The following is a 19,442-nucleotide window of genomic DNA, read 5'->3' as shown; positions in this document are numbered from 1 at the left end:
TGTTGCAGGTAAGGCAGTGGTCGCTGGTTCTCATATCACAGTTGTGACGCTGTTCTGTGTGAGCTGCTGCGCGTTTCAGCCTCCTTTCTTTTCTTTTTCTTCACCTCCACCTTTGTGCTTATTTTACAGAGTCGATAGCTTCTGTTACTTTTTGCCACCCAGCAGTTTTGTTCTGTTGGCAGTTCCAGGACCAAGACCACCAAATCTTACAAATTCATCTTTTTTTTAATCATCTTTACTCAGGAGCAGTTTTACATGTTTTGAATTTGTGTTGCTGTGTCCATTCATGGCTAAAAACAGAAATGATAATAAGACTTAAAGTCAGTTAATAAAGTCATTTTTTTTACATTCCTGAAGCTTAGACATGTTTGCAACTGAAGATGAATCTTTTTTATTTTATTTATTCTTACTACATCTTCGACCTATAAGGTGAGCATTTATAATGGCTTACCTTTTCTTAGGAAAGTTTTTTTTAACTTGGCCAAAATTTGAAACTTAATTTCATGCATTCATTTATTCATCTTTCAATGCCAATGAAAGGATCCAACTATTATCTATGTCCTCTGTGGACATCGATGGCCTTTAAGTTAGAGCTCATGAATGGACCAAACTATTGATTTGGTTTCTTTTGATGGTCCCATTTCCTCTCTGGTTTTTTTTGTTTGTTTTTGTAGTCTAAGCATGGCCTGTTTCTCTTGCACCGAGAGCTAGTTTGACTTCATGTTGAGGGCTCACAGCATCAAATTGCAAGCCAAGTCCAGACCAACTTAACTGCACAGTTGAATTAAAAAATACTGTGTACAGGATTCCAGTTTCCCTCGGAAGCTTGTATACTTGGAATATATGCGAAACAAAGTAATATTTGATCAGTTTGATTGTGTTTATTCCAGTTGTGGTCACTGTTTCAGTGAGATGTTGTGTTCACATCTGTTAGGAGAGGTAAAGAAGCGACAAAGAAACAGACTCTTTTCCCACATGAACTGAGGTGTTTTTACTGCATTTCAGTAACGGAAACAGCCTTATTACACATTGCACTCACAGCGAAGAAGAAGACACATCCTCAATGTCAGTGGACAAAGTGATCCAAAGTGGCCTTTAGCGGGAGGGGGAGGGGGAGGGGTCTACAGTTTGGCCACAGGCCCCCTCCACTCAAAAGGTGCACTCCAGAATTGCAGGCATTAAAAGCACCCAGTTGATGCCTTGGCAGGTCAATACAACACACACAATGGGTGTAGATGTGATCGACAAAACTGTGGGGAGAGGGGGCGGGGATGGGGAAATGCACTGACACAAAATCACTGGAATGGAGAGAACTTCTCATTCACTGGAGAACATGCAGCCCGTACAAAACTCTGGAGTTTGGACTCTACGTTAAAAGTTTACTGGCATCTAGCCGATGTCCATTAGATCCGGCCTCTTTTTTCTGGTTTAAAACTACAACTGTGGTGGTCCCCTTTCGCCTCCGCTGTTGTTCAGGTGACCCTCCAGTGATGCTATGCCAGTGTGGGGGTCATGTTAAAATGGGACAGGTAGAAACCCACAGGAAGGAAAGGCTCGCGCTCAGGCTTCCCTCCAGGGCCGTCAGCACTTCTACTGATTACTGCTAACACCAGTTTTGTCCTTTTTGTCCACATGAAAAAAACTTTTTCTGTGTTATCTTTTGGAATATGATACTCTTGCAAAGTCATACACATCCATATAGATAGATGAACTCTTTTTTTTTTGTTTGTTTTTCTTTTGTCAGCATACGGGGTAAGCTGGGTGACTATATATGAAGACAACAACTACAACTTTCACAGCACTGGCATTGGTTAATTTTAAATACAGTACTCAAGCATTGTTAGATTAATAAAATAACAAAACAAAAGAAACAAAAAAAACCCCAAAACATAATACCCCCGAAAATATAAGCTACTGTACGCAAGTTGGTTTCTCCCCTAAAATGTTTAGTTTGTATTTCAATGGCATGATGTACATATTTGTTTTAACCATACCAACATTTATCCAGAGGGGAAATTGTCTATGCAGCGTATCACTTTGGATTTCCCTTGATTTCACACAGTACCATGCAATTATCTCATTAGTTTGTATTTCATCTATTTACTTTGTCCTCTAAATTTTGACTGAAATCATCATTAAATGTGTTAAGATAGCGTTGTCTTCACATAGACTCAGGTAATAGTGTTTTAGTCGGTCATTTCTCGGTGCACATCCACCCTATTGCATGTTGACAGGTTTTGCAGGATACAGTGGCGATCGTGGGGTGGGGATGGGTGGAGAAGGTGGGGTAGGGCTGGCTGTGGGTAGTTGGGGGACAATGTGGGTTGCGGGTTATGAGGGATCGGGGCGGGAGGGTTAGTCAGGTATGTGTATGCCGAAGGAGGGGATCGGGGTTTTCAGCTCCTAAACGACAGCCTTTGAATCCTTGCAGACCTGAGTGGTGGTGCCTGAGTTAGTCTGTTTAATGTCCGTCCTCCCTCCCACATGGTTCAGCGGTCTGAAAAGACAAATGAAACTTTGTCAGTGGGGGTTGGGGGGGGTTTTGTCCAATGACTTGAGCAATGTTGCAAATAATCACTCCCTCGCTGGTTAATTTGTTTCCTGTGTTCCTTGGGAAGATAACGGGATACACTCAGTCTTTAATCAGTGATTCTTTGAAAATGACTGATTCCCGTAAAAGTTCCCAAAGAGGGACTAAAAGAGCTCTTCACTGGTGCTTGACCTTAATCTGTTTCACACTAACCAATCAGCCGTGGCTGCTGTTACGTGCCGTTTTATTTGGAAGGACCGCGAAGATGTTTTATGGCACGGGGATGGATGGTTTATAGGTATGAATTTGCATTCCATCGTATTTCAGTCTTGAGAACTGCAATAATTTGAAATCAAACAACCAAGAACGTGTCACGCATAAAGTAGGGGTTTAGTGATGTGTTTGGAAAATCGCTAGGAGAAACAACACAGCAAGAAACGAGTGAACGCTTACTGAGGTGAAAGTATGATTGCTGCCCCTCATATCTGTTGGTGACGCAAATGAAGCTGTTATAACAGAGCAGTAGTTTGCCCTCTCTTTGTTTCTTTCCTCTTTAGCTCTGAAGGAGACACAGGGCACCTTTCCCGGGGCACACCTACTATGAAAATACTCCAGAATCGCTTGACAGTGATTTCCTCCCAGGTTTCCAAAAAACCCCCATGGCGCTCCTACTTTCCTACCGTATTCTCCACTGCCATCCTTCCTCCTTCCTTCCCTCCATTCATTGTGATGGAGGAGATAGGGGAGAGGCACATGGAGAAAACCCTGGTGTCTGTTATGATTGAGCCTTGGCTGTGATAGCCATCATGCAAAATCTGAAACACTGACAGGGACACAGTGCATGTAAATATATACGCCTACTGTTGTTTTCCTATGGAAGAAAAATGTCGAGCGGAAGCGGTGGACGTGTGTGTGGGTGGGGACAGAGCTGATGATGGGCATGCCTGAAGCGCTGAAGATTTGCACTAAACTAGATTGGCACACACACATATCGCACTCCTCACTTGACAATCATCTGTCCTCCCTAACTGGGCCGACGAGGAGTAAAAGTGAAATGGGAAAGAGCGGAACTTTTGGCGCTGCCCGTGTCCTACCGTACCTTGATGGGGCCATCCACTGGGTCCAGTCCCTGCTCCGACAGCTGTTTCAAGGCACTTAGAGCAGCCTGAGAAGAGAGGGAACAACAGATGGTCGTGTGAGTGAGGAGGGAGGGATAGTGGGAGACTGGGTGGGAAGAGAGTGAGTGTCACCCTTCAGCTGCTTTTCAAATAACACTTACTCTGGGAAACCTGATGCCAGCAGGACACTTTCCCTTCACTCAATGTTGTTTTTGGCTTCTCTCCTCTGACTGTTTATCTAGCGTTATTGGGTTAACATTTCCACTTTATGTTTTGGCTGCACCGCATTTTCCTAAGTCAATCTGAGTGACATCTGTATTCATGGTGACCACGGCTAAACAAAGAGCAGTAGGTCTGAAATGCCCATAAATCACAAAAAAAACACTCAATTTGTAGCTCAGAGAGTGAAACCTCACGCAAAATGACATGTTTAAGCTTCAGATGTTGAAGAGGACATCTGGTTTAGGATTGGCTATGTCTGCCACATTTTAGGTCATAATCACCACCAGCCAAGTGCGGCGCTCCACTGAAATGCCACGGGGAAAAAAAGAGCGAAAAAGTGTGTTCTATCTATGTTTTCAAGCATGGATTGATAATCCCATGATGTAATATCCTTCCCAGTGTGCCAACGAGAGGGGCTGCTGGGATGTGAGAGGAGCCTGCCTGCTATCATAACATATACAACATGCGAGGGAGGTGTAGCGCAGACACACACGTTATGTGAGCCGGTTCTGCAGGACAAAAAAAAGAAAAGAAAAAGAAAAGGACCAAATTGTTCAAGTGTCCCGAGCAGAGCTGCTCTGCTGTCTGATCGTAACCAGTTTGCTTATTCAATCACAGCGCAGATATTTCCTCCATTTAAAAGATTAGCTCCAGATGTATTTGGCATCTCTTGCACCGCGGGCAGATAGTGGAGCTGGAGAAAAGACATCTTCCCCTCCTTGGTCCTGCTAAGCACCGCTGCACACGTTTGACACTTCTTGCAGTCCTTACTACATTTAGTGTTTGCCTGAGAGAGAAGCCCGTTTGCCAAAAGCACATATGTTTTTTTTTCTTTTGTATGTGAGCGTTCTTCTCAGACTTGTTATGCTGTGCGGTCAAATCGGCTGTAACTTTAAGTTAATTTTACCAAATTAAACGCAACCCGAACACCATAAAAGCCAATGAGGGCAGATTTAGACATGGTTCCTTTTCCGTTTATGTGATTGTGGCTGAACGAGGTGGTGAAGGCACGGGTCAGTTTTCAGTGAGAGTCAAGATGGCAAAAACTACCCGATCTGGAAAGCCATCAGTGATAGTATAGAGACATGGCCTCAGAGGAAAACAGCTAAAAGAGATAAAGGATATCCGGGGATACGCTCACCTGCCTGCACAGGTTATTGTTTTAATGGAGTTAAATTGACAGAAGCTGATTAAAAGCTTAATCATCATCAACCGGTACGTTTAACTGACTACAAAAAGACTCTCAATGGAAGCTAGAAAGCTTCCCGCACCACCAAAAAAATCCTGTCCCTTTCCTACAGATTCTTAGCCTGACTACGTCATACTCACGATTCTAGTCAGAATGTGAGTCTGATACCGCTCAATAGAGATTTGAGTATGGGGCGTGTTTCAACCGAACCAGGAGAAAAAATGCCTCTTCGCTCAATTGGATAGACCTATAACCAATCAGAGCAACGTAGTATGTGACGTAGATTAAGCGACACACACTTGTTGTAGGAACGACGGCAAAAACATCTTTTCTATCGATAAAAGCCTTTATCGCGTTCCTCTGTTCGTCTTTCAAAATGAATGCAATGTGGAGATCCTGTAGAACAGACTCGATGGCAGAATCTACACACCCTAGCTCTCCAGCGGCAGCCGTGTTCAGCTCTTTAGTGACGTAGTCGATAATGTCCCTGTTGATCATCTGTCCATCATCGTATAAAGCCCGCCCTGGCAATCTGATTGGTCCGACCAATTCTTGGTCGGGCATAATGATTTCCCAACTGAGCAGAGCCAGACCGAACTTCCCGACCAAAACTTTTATGGGCGGGGCTAAGTTCGGCTGGCACCCAGGCTAACAGATTCTACACATTTTAGAGACTTGATCGCAGCCACTAACATCTACACAGCACTTTCAACACAGTCCAATTCATCAGGCACAATAATGAAGAGGAGCCTTAACTTGGCCTACGATCCGACTTTTCAGGGAGAATAATTCACCCATGAACCCAAGTGAAGGAACACAACATTTATCTGGAGTTCACAGCATCTACACTTTATGGTAAAATTGCAATAAAACCGTTCACAGGTACCACGTGACCTGTTCAGCAAACTAACGCATATAGAGAATATGAGCATTTTCAACTGGTCTCGTGCCCTACTGCTACATTTCAACATGGCAGCATATGGCAGAACGGGATGCTGAGCTAGGAAAAAACTCATTTCACGTCACACACAAAACACTGAACTGTAACATTCTACACAGATCCGGTCTGTGCGACAGTGGCCGAAGACAGTGGCCGAAACCAGCGCGGATGGATTGCACTCAATCACTGGTTAATCAGAGTTGAGATAAGACACAAGTGGTTCTTGCTCAGGAGGTGAGTGAGATGTGATGGCTGGTTGAGATTGCTTCATTATAAAGCCCAATAACATTCCGATGTTCTTCATCCTTATTGCTTATACTGCAGAGTTACACGATGCAGACAAATAAACAACTCTCCTGAGAAGAATATCTCACAGGGAGACTTCTCGTCTGATGCTTTTTCGCGCAGAGATGTCTCCACGAATGCTGATTTTGTATCGAAGCCAGACGGATGAGAGAGAGAGAGAAAACACTTTTCATGCTCCAATCCGGTAAAATTCGATCTGGACGCCACATCGACACGCATCAACAGAACGCAGCGTGTACAGGAGGAGGGCACGAACAATTACCGCTCTGTCCAAAATCATTTCCAAAGCCTCCAACTTGAGACAAGGAAGAAACATAAACCAGGAATCATAATATATGACTGACAGGTGCAAGGGTCAAAATCTGGTTTGTATCCATCAAACTGAGAAAAAGAGAAAGGGGGGGAGGGGGTTGGATGCTGATGCTTACAGGTACTAAAAAAAATAAATAATAAAAACTACAACAATAATAGCTGGAGTAATTTGAAAAATTTATCATGTCAGGATACTACTTAAGGCCTTTCTCCAGAGGCCCAGAAATCAGCCGAAGCCCTGCAAAGTCTCTAACGGACAATTTATGGTGCAATGTGTGTGTTTTTTTTTTTTTTTTCACTGCGAGGCTCTGACACCCAGCAAGATTTAGAGGCTGAATATACTTGAAGAGATTTAAGGTGACAACCCCGCAGAACATGACACATGAAGGAATGTTTTCACAAGTACACTGTAAATAAGCATTCATCAAATCAAGAGACTCCTGAAGTAACAGGTTTTTTTTTTTTTCTTTCCTTTTTCACAAGCATGTTGTAATAGGTCAAGGGCCACATACTGAAATGGGAAAAAGTATTGAGATAAGACTGAAACCTAAAGCAGGCAGGTTAATGTATGACACCCGATCAATATCACACCTGATAAACAAAAGACACCTACCTACGGTTTTCCTCCATAATTAATAAATTGTCATCGCGGGCACCTTGCCGATAAACTTATTGTTTGTTGTATTTATTCAGTCGGTTTGAAACTCTGTTCTCCCTGAGTAAATAGCCAGGGACCATCTGTTGGAGTTGGTGGGGGAGCGGTGGCCGGGGTAGGGGCTGGAGATAAACAGCCATAAATCAGAGACTTGACAGTGGCAGCGCTGCTGATATACGACAGGCAGGCATAAGGGCCCAGCAGCTCACCGAAGGATGCGTAGCCTAAGACAAATACTGGGCCTATCTGTAGGAAAGGCAGCCAGTGAAATCATTATTTTTCTAATGTGATAAGTTGGCCATCGTTAGAGGCTGCCGCAACATTGATGCATCAACACTGGAAGAGTGTGTTTAGTCTGAGGCCAGGAAGAGCAAGGTGGAGGTGCTCCATCTCTGTCATGTAACCAGGAGAAAGGAAAAAGGTGGGTAAGGCAGCGAATGAGCAGAGAGGATGCTGTTCGTTTAGTTGCTAACAAATAAAAGAGGAGTGGAACGGCTTTGACTTTGAGACTTAAAACAGAACCATTTAGGTAAATGCCAGCCTCTTAGGTATGAGGTGTTCTAGACGAGAAGTATCTTGTTAAAAAAAGTTGGTTCAAGCGCCCGAGCTGCCACAAACATGGCGGCTGGAAGGTTGTGTGAAAGTGGAGTTGCTGCTTTCAAAAAAGTTGGTCCCACTACAATAACCACAGTCCTCTCTGCTCAGAAGTTGTGCAACATCAGCGTAGAAACGACTCGTCAAGCCGCCGCAGTTCCCCGTTTGGTAAATCATGAAGCCTAAAAAAAACCGGCTCAGAGCCGTGTTGTTTGTGCTGGAAAATGCAGAGCCTTAGAAAATCAGCAGAGGGACATCAGTGTAGTTGCTGAGAGCAGAGCGCTTAACTGTAACGAGTCCCATTTCACACACGCATCCAAATTCACAAATAAGATGGGGGTGCGCAATAAAGTCACATCTGAAGGGTGTGCTTGTTGAGACGCACAGCGACAACCCACTCATGATGGGAACGCAGGCGTTCTTCTCGTGGTAAGAACACTAAGAACACGACAAAGGGACACGTCAAGTTTACACTAGAATTGTGTGCTCGGACAGGTGATCCCAACAAACTGAAAGGTACACTGACACACTCACAGAAATGTGCGCACGCTCAGGTGACGAGACTCGAAGAGACCAGAAGACTGTTTATGTGAATGTGACCACGGGTTTGGCAGCGCCACGCGGCCAATGCAGGAACGATGTAGAATTTTTGATTTAAAAAAAAAAAAGAAAAGAAAAAAGCCCATAGATAACAAAATCTCGTACAATTACAGTTACAATGTATCAAACTGGGGAAAAAGTACTAAATCCTGCAGACTTATGACCATTCTATGCTCCTGATTACTCTGTACAGCTTTGTTTATTCACTTGAAACCAGGTTATGGCAATGTGCATAATATGCATTTTAACTAGGGCTGGGCAACGATTAAAATTTTTAATCTAATTAATCACGTGATTTCCCTGATTAATCACGATTAAAAGCATTCGTACGCAAAATCCAAAATTAATTCAAAAGTAGTGTATAGCTTTTAGCATTTAGCTTTATTTTAAATGTGCTGCCATATGAATGAAAGTGCCATAACATTTGTTGTGCAAACACACTTTTAACATCAGCATCTTTCTGTAGTTTTTATGTAGAAACCTCGCTCCACTGTCTGTTTCCTTGAATGACTTGCTGCTATCAGTTCTGTGTTTTGCCTTTAAGTGATATTTATACTGGAGCTACTACGGTGAGAAGACAATTCAACTTGGCGGTGTTTACAGATGACTTTGGTTCTGTCGACTCCGCCGTATGGAAGAACTTTAAAATGAAAATGGCAGAGTAAAAGTTCCGTACCCTTCTCCATGTTTGGTGGATCCACCAATTTCTTTCTTTTCCGGTTCCGCAGCAGACAGCAACAGAATTTTACAAAATAAAAGCCTGTGAGCAACAGAGTTTTACAATAATAAAATAAATAATAAAAGAGGGGTGGTCCGTGGCGTAGTGGGTTGAGCAGGCGAGTCTCAATCGAGTCTGAAATGAACTTTTAAAATACACTTTTTTTTTTAATTAAAAAAAAAAAAAAAACTGCGTTAATGCACGATAAAATATTTATCGGCGTTAAAAAATTGACGAGTTAAACGGATAATAGCGTATTTTAAAAGTTCATTTCAGACTTGATTGAGACTCGGTCACTGTGAGTAAGACTCGGCCTCCTTCCCTGCACTTTTTATCTTCTTGCTGGTTCCTGTGGCACCGTACAACCACCAGAACAGCACTAAAGGCTCTCTCTTCACCTGTGGCCTTCCTTTGTTTCTACTTTAGATAACAATTCAGCTCTCACCATCAATCCAAGACTGGTAGCTATCCCGAAGTACCACACAACCACTTCATACGTTAGCCCTTCCATCGATCTATCTAGTCGTTGCTAGTTCAAAGGCTTCAACAAACAGTGGTCGAATGTGACGGGTCTGAGAAGGATCTGCAACCGCAGCAGAGCTCCTGATGCGGAGTGACAAGGCCGGCTCATTTTTCTGGGCCTGCTGCGCTCTTAATGGTTTCCCTGACAGAGGCTTCGCTTCCATCAGCAGCTAAGCCAAACAAAGACTCAGTCCCCCTGGAGTCTGCAGCATCAACCTGACAGATATGATGGATCATTGAATCACACTGACCCTGACAAATCAGAGTCCTGTATCAGCTCTCACTGCTGGACTACTGGGTTCGACCATAGCAGTTAAGACATTATGGGAAACGATCTAAGGCTGGAAGTGGTGCAAAAAAAAGACACAAAAAATAGCTTTGTGGGAAAAGAATCCAACAACAGGATGCCTTGATCTGATATGAAGTATCGCGGTTCCGATCAAGGTTTTTTTTCGACTGATTGGCATCGTGGTCAAAGAGTACACCTCAGATCCTTTGATCCCCCTAATAGGGCTGCCCAAAGAAGTTGTAGACTGACAGTGGAAACTAGCCAACATGTTGGGCTGTATGAAATTTAAAAAAGCAATGGCTGATATGTGGATACCTAGCATGGACTGCATAGCGGGCATGCTTCAGCTAGTTGTAGACGAGGGATTACTTTCCCAGTGCAGCGTCACAGACACAGAGAGTGGCTAACATGAGAGAGATAGCTGGTCATTTCCCTTAAATTACTTAGAGCACTATATCTTGGACCCCAAAAAAAAATCTTGATAAGGACAACCGAAGGGAAACCTTAAGTGTTTGGGTCTCCAGCGCTTCATCCCTGGGGCCTTGGCAGCCATTAACGACAGAATAGAGGTCCAGATTTGCAGTCTTGCTTTTCAAAATCTTTCTCTCCACATCCTCTGAACCCCTTTTTCCCCTTTTAGAATAGTAGAAGGAAGGTGTGCCCATTCTTTGACTTTATCAGATAAGATGCTCTGCTGGAGGCCAGAAGAAAGGTTAAACCACTGACTCAGTCTGAAGAGTACAGAGTGGTATTTCCTTCCTCATCGAGCAGATCTAGATTCCCAGGGTTTTTTTTGTGTGTGTTTTTTTTGTTTTTTTGGCTCTGTGCAGTCCAGCTGGAATAATCAAACCCTTTCCCAATCCTAAGCCCAGGCCAAGACCATCAGTGGTAGCCTCCCATCTGCGCTTTGATCCTACGTCATAGTATAAGTAATGTGTTTGGATGTCACATCATCCAAGGGAGCAAGCTTCAACAGGAAGGGAATAAGTGGTTCGTCCAGATTCTGCTGGTGGTGACGGAAAATTTCATTAGAATCCCTGAGCTGCACTGCCGTTGCACTAATGAAGAAATGTGGCCAAAGATGACAGAAACAACAAGAAATTGTTAAGCGCATCTACAAAGTTTAAATTTACTCGCTTGATTGACACGAGGATGACACGACCTTAGTTGGACCTAAAACCTTTGATATTTTACAAGCTGCTGTGTACGTTTATTCAATTTTTTGTGCAACATGCACCATCGCTGTGGCAGTTTTAACATGAGGCCAGATAGTTTCCCTGCTTCTACCAAGTACCACTACACCGCAGTAAAACCCAAACCACAGCGCTGTTTCAAAACACTTCCAGTTTCTGCCAAAAAAACCTGGGACAACAATGGAGGGGTGGACCGTAACCCAAACTGCTCCCTTTTATTTACTCAACTGTACAATAACCGCTCATCATCTTCTGCACAAACAAGCTCACATGTGAGATCTTAATAATGCTGTAAAAGAAATTTGAAATAAATCAGACTAATATCAGGGCGGGTTGGTTCTGCTCTAAGACAGGAACTCTCAGAACATGAAGGGGATGCAGGACAGCTGCTTATGAGGATGATCTAAGGATGTCCACTAGACTAAACAATGACCAGAGTGGATTTCAAACGGGGCGTTTTACGGGCTGAACCGGGGAAGTTGGAAAAATGGGTGCCCTGTTGTCGGAGAAGTTCTAAGGCTGGACATATTATTCTGGTGAGGGCTTGTTCTGTTTTCAAAAGGCCACATAAAACCTTGACAGTACTCTCTCTTTAGCGCTCACTCCTCAAAGCCGAACGTAACATGAGATACCGGGGAGGAGAAATCCCAGCCATCTTTTTTTGTCCTGTGTTGACCCTGTTGTTCCTCCCATGTTATCAAATGAAAATTTTCTCTTTCACAGAATTCTTGCAAATGCATTGCAGAGTTTCTCCTCTGCTCTCCTTTTTTATTTTTTACATGCTATTTAGTCATCTTAGCTTTTCTCATCACTTGGCTTTCGCTTCCTCTAAATTCTTTGAGTTTCCCTCTGCCCACATCAAAACCCTGGACAGGGATCACTGGAACATTCCCGGACAGCTCGCGGAGAACACCTGTGTGTGCATGAGTGCTGGCAGTGTATGCATCTATTTGTTAATGCGGTGTGATATGTACATGGATTCTTGAGTAACTAGGGAGAAAAAGTATTCAGATCCTCTCACCAAATCTCTTCCTCACTCTCTCTCCAGATTTCACATCCTCTTCCACATCAGAGGCATGGATAAAGAGGCAGTGTGTGCCTGGCAGTGGCTGAGCAGTAACCTGACATGACGTTAATTCCTCTGAAGTAGCACTTGATGTGCGCTGGTTTGCTTCTTGTGCAACAGTGTAGCAACTGCAAGTTCCAGCTAAACAAACTATGAGGAATTCAATTAGATTCCTGCGTACATCTCAGTCATGTGTGCATGCCTTTGCAATATAGTGATCCCTAACAGTGTGTAGTGTTGTCTTTTGAGTGCCTCCCAGGCTTGATATGAGCACCGAGGGCCGGCTGACTTAAGTTAGTGGGGTAACGGCTGTGGGGCTCCCCAGGGGAGCAAGTCTTCGCTGACATGGGAAGCCATAAATAAGGGCCTGGGGCGCAGCGCCATGTCATGCGTCATTTGGGCCAGAAAGGAGTGTTTTATCTCCTCCCACCACTGAGCTGCTGAGCATGGCACCTCCTAGGGCGTAATACAAAACATATGGGCAGAGGGCGAGGGGCAGACGCACCTCAGCATACCTTACTTCTGCCTTGTCAGCAAAGCATCTCGGAGAATAAGCAGATACAGACGGCCTCTGTGATAACCCCGTGCTTCTTTGCAATGAAATAACTTTGTCAGGAAACTTAAAACACTGGTAAACACTTGGTTAGTTTTTGACATGATGACATTACATTCCAATAACAGCAGAAATAAAGCATGGGGTAGGTTTAACCATAAGCAGCACCGAACATTTCTAAAGTAGTAAAATGCAATTGATAACTTGTCTACATCCCATAATGCACTATTATGTGGCTATAAGTCGACATAAGCCCATTTTAAGTGTTTTTTTAATGCATTTATCAGCATATAAGAGTCTTCCCATGATGCACATATAGAAGTTTCATAACCCAGTTCACATTTTAAATCCAACATTTAATGCGTTAGATATTTTTCAAAAAGCACATATGAACAGGCTAAATGTGTTTAAACAGGTTAATAAATGCATTGTACTACTACCACTCATAGACTCATCGGCAAACGTTAAGAAAATAATAATACGTCAGGATATTAAAAGCAAATATGGCAGCTGGTTAAGATCCAGAAATACTTCTCTATTGTTTTCTTGAAAGAAGGAGGCCAAAGCGATTACACACTTAGGATGACACATTCATTGACCAAGAAGAGAAAGTGTGATGCTTACATTTTTCATCAAGGACGGAGATAATGACACACGTTCCTTGAGAAAGGATCCTACCACAGGAAGTTACAGAGGAAATCTACAATCTACAAGACATATTGCCAACTTATTCCGTGATTGTTGATGAATAACTGACTAAACAATGCTTGGGGATGGCATACAGAGCATGAGGAATGCATTGGAGACGGGGCTAATGTTGGGTATGAAGAGAAGAACAGCCCCAAGGACAGTGACTCACCAACATGACCACAGTCTGAGCTGAAATGCTATCAGAAAAAAAGCCTTTGAGCTTTCAACCTGGGAGTTTAGACACAGTCTGGGTGGACCATTCTTTTATGAGTCACGAAAGGAGCTAAAATTATATTATCGGAGAATAATGTTGCTCCACTTACATTACTCCATGTTTAGGTCATCAGAAAGGTTTGATGAATCACTAATGCTGCAGAGTTAAGGATGAGTCTGCGCTTTGAGAAACATAATGTGACTGTATTCTTGATTATGCAAACGTATGTCTGGTCTCCCCAGCAATTCCAATGCAATGTTACATCACCTCATCCCCACCTGCAGAGATCCACATCTCGGTGCCAGAGGGAGAAGCTTCTACAATCCTGAACAATTGGACTCAAATTGCCCGAGGGGAGGTAGAAAAAGTGCTGGGAAGAAAAGCCAGCCTTCACTGGCACTCGCTCTCTTATCAGTACAGAGATATTGATCGGCCCCGAGGGGCATCCCATTTCTGTCTTCTATGCTCTCCTTCTATGCTTTAACTGCTCTTTTCCTGCCAGTTTTCACTGTCGTGGATTCAAACTAAAAACTCTGCACAGAGCTGCTCAGTGATTGAGCCGACTTAGTACTGTGCACATAGTCAGAAATAATGAGAACAGGCCAGCTGGTCATCAGAGTAACTCCTTTTGCTGCTTGATAACGTGGGGAGCAGTTTGGCTGAAGCCATCTTTCTCCTTTAGACTAAAAAAAAAACAGGGTGACAAGATTTACAGGACAGACTTACAGGTGTAGAAAAGTAAATAAGGAGAAACCTCGAGGAGGTTGTATTTAAAAGGGTTAAGATTAAGCGTAGGGAAGTGGGGCTAACCTCATAGTTACAGCTACCAGGTGGATGCTATAACATGCAACCCTCCATCATAACCCTTTTATTGTAGTAGTAGTGTTAGAGACAGCAGTGTGCATGAGACTGGATGTCTGGTGGACAAGGACATCCGGTAACAAGAGAGGAAGGGCAGTCAGACAGCGTTTTACACCTTCTTCCTCTTGTCTTCTCCTTCTTGCAGCTCCCTTAGCGCCTTTCGGGGGTTTAATAATCTAGTGCGCACAAGGGAGTAGCCTGTAAAACCTTTTGCGCCGTTTCATAATTTGCAATGAATCCCCACGCAGCCTGTGAGTGTTTTTCATTACCCACTTCGCTCTCTGGGCCTATAAGACGTGGACAGACATTTAATCTTATATAAGAATCCCAAGAAATACTGAACGGACCTGCAACTTACCGTGCAATAGGAGAGATTTAGACCCACCGTGCCTCAGACCCTGGAGTGTTATGAAAACCCTACTATGTTTCTATGGCAACTGGCAGTGTATCCTTCAGAGACAGAGATTATGCATAAGGCATGTTTACGAAAAAACAATAAATTCCTGTATGCTTATATCGAGAAGTGATAATGTGGACAAGCAGATTTAGGTGGATGCGTACTAACTGTCCAAACATGCAACCTGATGGACGCAGAATGCAAGTAGCACACTGAAAACACATGTCTTTGGAGATGCTTGCATAACGCTATTACAGAGTTATCTATTACAAAGCGTTCACAAGCGACGGGGGAAGAATATCTACAGAAAACCAGCCATGTTATGCATTCTGTCTGCAAACACCAACGTGAGCCGAGCCGAGACCAGACGCAGAGTAGCTGACGTGATGAGAAAACATATATCGACCCTGACGCGGTGGGCTTCACATAGAGGAAAACAACAGCATGACATAATCTCCTCCAGAATGGGAAGGTTTGTAAAAAGGGACTGAATTAAGTCTCCTAAAATGAGATAAAATGGGATTAAAAAGAAGAAACCTTGGTGGAGCTATATCAATCATTTACGAGCAGCGGCAACAATTTCCAAAAGGAGGGAATCCATTGGTGTTCGAGCATACCCCCAGTAGCACAGTGCAGAGGCTGTAATCCATTACTACTTGCCAATGAAGCTGTGATTTTATCCACTACCGGAGCGCAAGTACTTAATTATCAATGGACAAGTCTTTACGAGCAACCTCACACATTTTTACAGCATTGCAAACAGACAGTAAACACCAGGACGGGCGCTGTGCTTTCACATGTGATTAAGACACAGCTAATTAGATAGTGCACAGTAAAACAGTGAGGGGAATCGTAAAAGAGGGAGCAGAGACAGGCCTGAGTGAGGGATCAGGTACGACCAGCAGACGTCTGAGTCCAGACACAGCAGGCAGCTGACAAATGATCGAGGTAGGGTTTCTCATTTCTGCTGCCTTCTCTTTGGGGAAAATGCAAATAACAGACTTTTTAAGGTAAAAGAGAAAAGAACACCCCCTCACGTTCACCATCCATCCATCCATTCCTCTGTTCATTTACTCCCTCTTCACCTATGCTGCAGTTGGTTCCACGAAACAGGGGTCAAGGTACTAATGGAGGACCTTGTGGCCTTGTATGCCTCTGGAAAACACTACCCCACCACCACCACCACTCCCTGCTCTCTTATAAATCAAGCAGGCTTCACTGCGAGTGTCAGAGTCCTCTGATGTCCAAGCCATGTCTCATTTCAAAGTCCTTCTGAAGCCTCACACGGTTCCACGTTTACTCACTGGACACAAGGGAGGAGTGTATGTGGGAGTGAGTGCGAGACTCAAAGGGGAGAAAGACAGACAGAAAAAGAGTGAAAGAGGGGGAACGAGTTTAATTTCAGAGAGAAGAAAAAGGTAAGAGATGCCCCTGCAACAAATGTTTATTCAGTAAATATGCTGCATTAGGCCGCTTATCTTAAAGCTTCTCAAATAAATCACATAATTTGGGGAAAGTCATTGTTGCATCACTCAAACACAGTGTGTGTGTGTGTGTGTGTGTGTGTGTGTGTGTGTGTGTGTGCATTTGCAAATTTCCACGGATCTATGGAAGCACAATCAAAACATACTTCTCCTGCGTTCATGGTCAACTTAAGTTTGCAATCTACGGAAGTAGAAGTGATCATTGAGATAATGACATTCTGTTGTTTCTTCGAGCAGATGTGTTCGTAGCAAAGCCAAAGAGTTACATAAGGATTTAAAACCATCGCTTTCTTCATTGCTTGTTTTGAAATCTACACAGCGGTCATACATGTCAATTGCATGAAGCTGTGGGCATCCCAACATAACTAGTGACACCTAAATGAATGCAGCCAATCAACCGGAAGTCCAATCGAGTTAATAGGGAAGTGCATGTTAAACCAGTAGTTTGACATTTTGGAAACGCATCTGCGAGTAAGATTATCTTGGCAAGAGGACTGAAACAGGTGGAAAGAGCTAGCCCGACTATTTCCATGGGAAATAAATCTGCTAATCGTTAAACCTTATGATAATTAACACATTCATTGTTTAAAAAAAAAAGGTTTAATTTTGGCTGGTAGCAGTTTGTGGAAAAATCATCACTACAATTACCAAAAGTTACTAGAAATACCACAAGCTGGTGATCCTTGCCATGAAAGAGTCCGCCACATAACCTGTGGTGAAATTTTTTTAACTAAATGTATTTAAGTATTCATGTATATATGTGTATATACACATATATATTTTTAAACTAAACAAATCCTGTACAACAATTACGTTTAGAAGTTATCATAAGTGAGTTTTTTTTACAATTTAAGGGGTATAGCTATATACAAAATACACAAAGCTCGGGACCTCCATTATAAAGGCCACCGTGGCCATAATTCTTTTTGACCCAAATACTGGCAATGGAGGCTACGTTACTAGTGGTTGTAATTCAGTAGAAAAAATAGTTGTCCTAATCAGAAATAATCCTCTGGGTGGAAAACAAAAACTGTCGTGGACATGCATAAGAAGAAAAATGGGGAAATCTCTTCTTCTGGAATTACTTTCAATTCAGGCTATATGGGATACTACTTCCTGTCTAGATACCATTCAGTCATGTTATTTTATTGTTTGCTGGCTCAGACCGGGAAAAGATGGTGAATCACGTCAATTTAAACTTTGGCAGATCAGACACGATTTCCATTCCTCCTCATGTGTACCGAGCCTTCTTCGGCTACTTCTCAAAAACCACCTGTAGCTGGCACACATGGGGTTTTTTTTTCAACATAAGGCAGGTTTTTTTCTTTCAATTTTCATGGTTTCCACATGGCTTTTCTGATTCAAATCTGAATCAGAAACAGCAATGGAAACCCTGCCTATAACATGTATATCACAGCTTCTGGCCATGTAAGGTGGCACATGGTACAAGATGAAAACTGTACAGCGTCTTTAAATCTTTGTATTAAGTTGCACTAACCGACCTAGAGCTGCAGTCTAAAACTGGATTTGTGATTTGCTTGAACTACATATTGGACGATTAGACAGACAATAGCTTCCTTCTAACCCCCCTGCCTTCCTACACAACACGTGAAAGCCGAAAAGGAGAACTGCCGTTTGCGAAGCTGGTGTTATGAACAGATGTAATAATGAACAGATCTTCCTTGGATTGAAAAGAAAAAAATGCTCATCTACAGTTTTACTTGTCACTACCTTTTCTTCCTCTCACATTTACATAGTGAAAGTGTGGTTTGTTTAATCTTTCCTTATCTCCTATAAATGCAAAGGGCTGGGATGGATTTGCATATGAAACAGAACACAAGCTGTCACTTGTGACTTTATTTACTGGGGAGCTTTAGAGGATCATGAAGATACTGTTATGAGACAGGCAGGCACACACTGTTAACTGAAACTGCAGGGGTATGCGACACCTTAGTCGTAACTTGTGTTAACCCCCGATGTGACCGTTGTTTTGAGGGTTTCAAAATGTCTGCCGTTTGAGGCCTGAAAATGCGTTAACATCCAGATGTGAGGGAGGTGGTTGTTGGGGTGAGGCTCAGACAGACAGAAAAAACATTCCGCAGTCACTATGCTCATCTCCATATCTCAGAGCACTGATCCTGACGTGGGACATTAACAACTCGACTTCCAACTCTTTGTTGTTTCCTGTTGCTGAACAGTTACAATTACTTAAGGTTTGATTCACAAGAGCCTTGACAGAATCTCAACTTTCTGCCTGATGGCTGTGAATAAAGTGAAACAAATCACTTGCAGTATCTCTGTATCAGATAGGAAGAACCTGACCTTGAAAGGCAACGAACCTGTCACAAACACCTGAATGATAACCTGTAATTTCAGCACAACATACTGTGATCACACTGGTACAACGGAAATCAAAAACAACTTTTCCAGCCAAACAGCACCCATCCATCCCGAAGATCTGATTTCAAAAAGTCAGGAAAGCAACAAAGGGGCATAATGGCAACCAACAATACAAGCGATTGTGTGGAGTGTTAGTATATATATATATAAATGCATGTGGTCATTTTTTGTATGCCTGTGAGCAAAACATGTTTGCCTGCAATTACTGTCATTGTGTGACTTGCTTTTGGAGCACTCTTGTGATGATTTATTCTTTTATTTTTTTTTAACCACAGGATGTGTGTCACATATCAGGTTAAAGGGCTTTTTTTTCTCTTTTTTTTTTAATCCAAAAGATTTCCTTGCAGAATTGCAAAACAGAATGAGACATGATCGACAGCGTCAGCATTTGTTTGTGGCACTCCGTTTGATCCATTTCATTGCAAACTGGCCCGAGGAGGAGTGGTGCAACAAATCTGGCATTTCTCTACAAATCACTGTCTCACTGTTGTTAGATGGATTATCTCCAAAAAGGCTCAAATAGAAGAATGTCTATGTCTCCTCGCTTTGGCATCTTTGAAACAAAAGTCAGAGCTCCTAAGATATTCCT

At 42.9% G+C, this 19,442-nt stretch overlaps 1 protein-coding gene across 1 annotated transcript in view; it reads right to left on the bottom strand.

The window, feature by feature from the left end:
- Window positions 1–964: 964 nt before the first annotated feature.
- The window catches only part of stau2 (staufen double-stranded RNA binding protein 2), a 92,598-nt gene continuing 74,120 nt past the window's right edge, over window positions 965–19,442 (bottom strand). The window contains exons 14-15 of the mRNA XM_075452077.1: window positions 3,630–3,695; window positions 965–2,497 (exon numbers count right to left, since the gene is read on the bottom strand). Of these exons, the coding sequence (XP_075308192.1) occupies window positions 2,462–2,497; window positions 3,630–3,695 (102 nt within the window). The 3' untranslated portion in view covers window positions 965–2,461. The remainder of the gene's footprint in view (window positions 2,498–3,629; window positions 3,696–19,442) is intronic.

This window comes from Odontesthes bonariensis, chromosome 20 (assembly GCF_027942865.1).
Source record: "Odontesthes bonariensis isolate fOdoBon6 chromosome 20, fOdoBon6.hap1, whole genome shotgun sequence".
In the NCBI taxonomy this organism is placed as follows: Eukaryota; Metazoa; Chordata; class Actinopteri; order Atheriniformes; family Atherinopsidae; genus Odontesthes; species Odontesthes bonariensis.
This window is presented reverse-complemented; position numbering and strand designations above follow the sequence as displayed.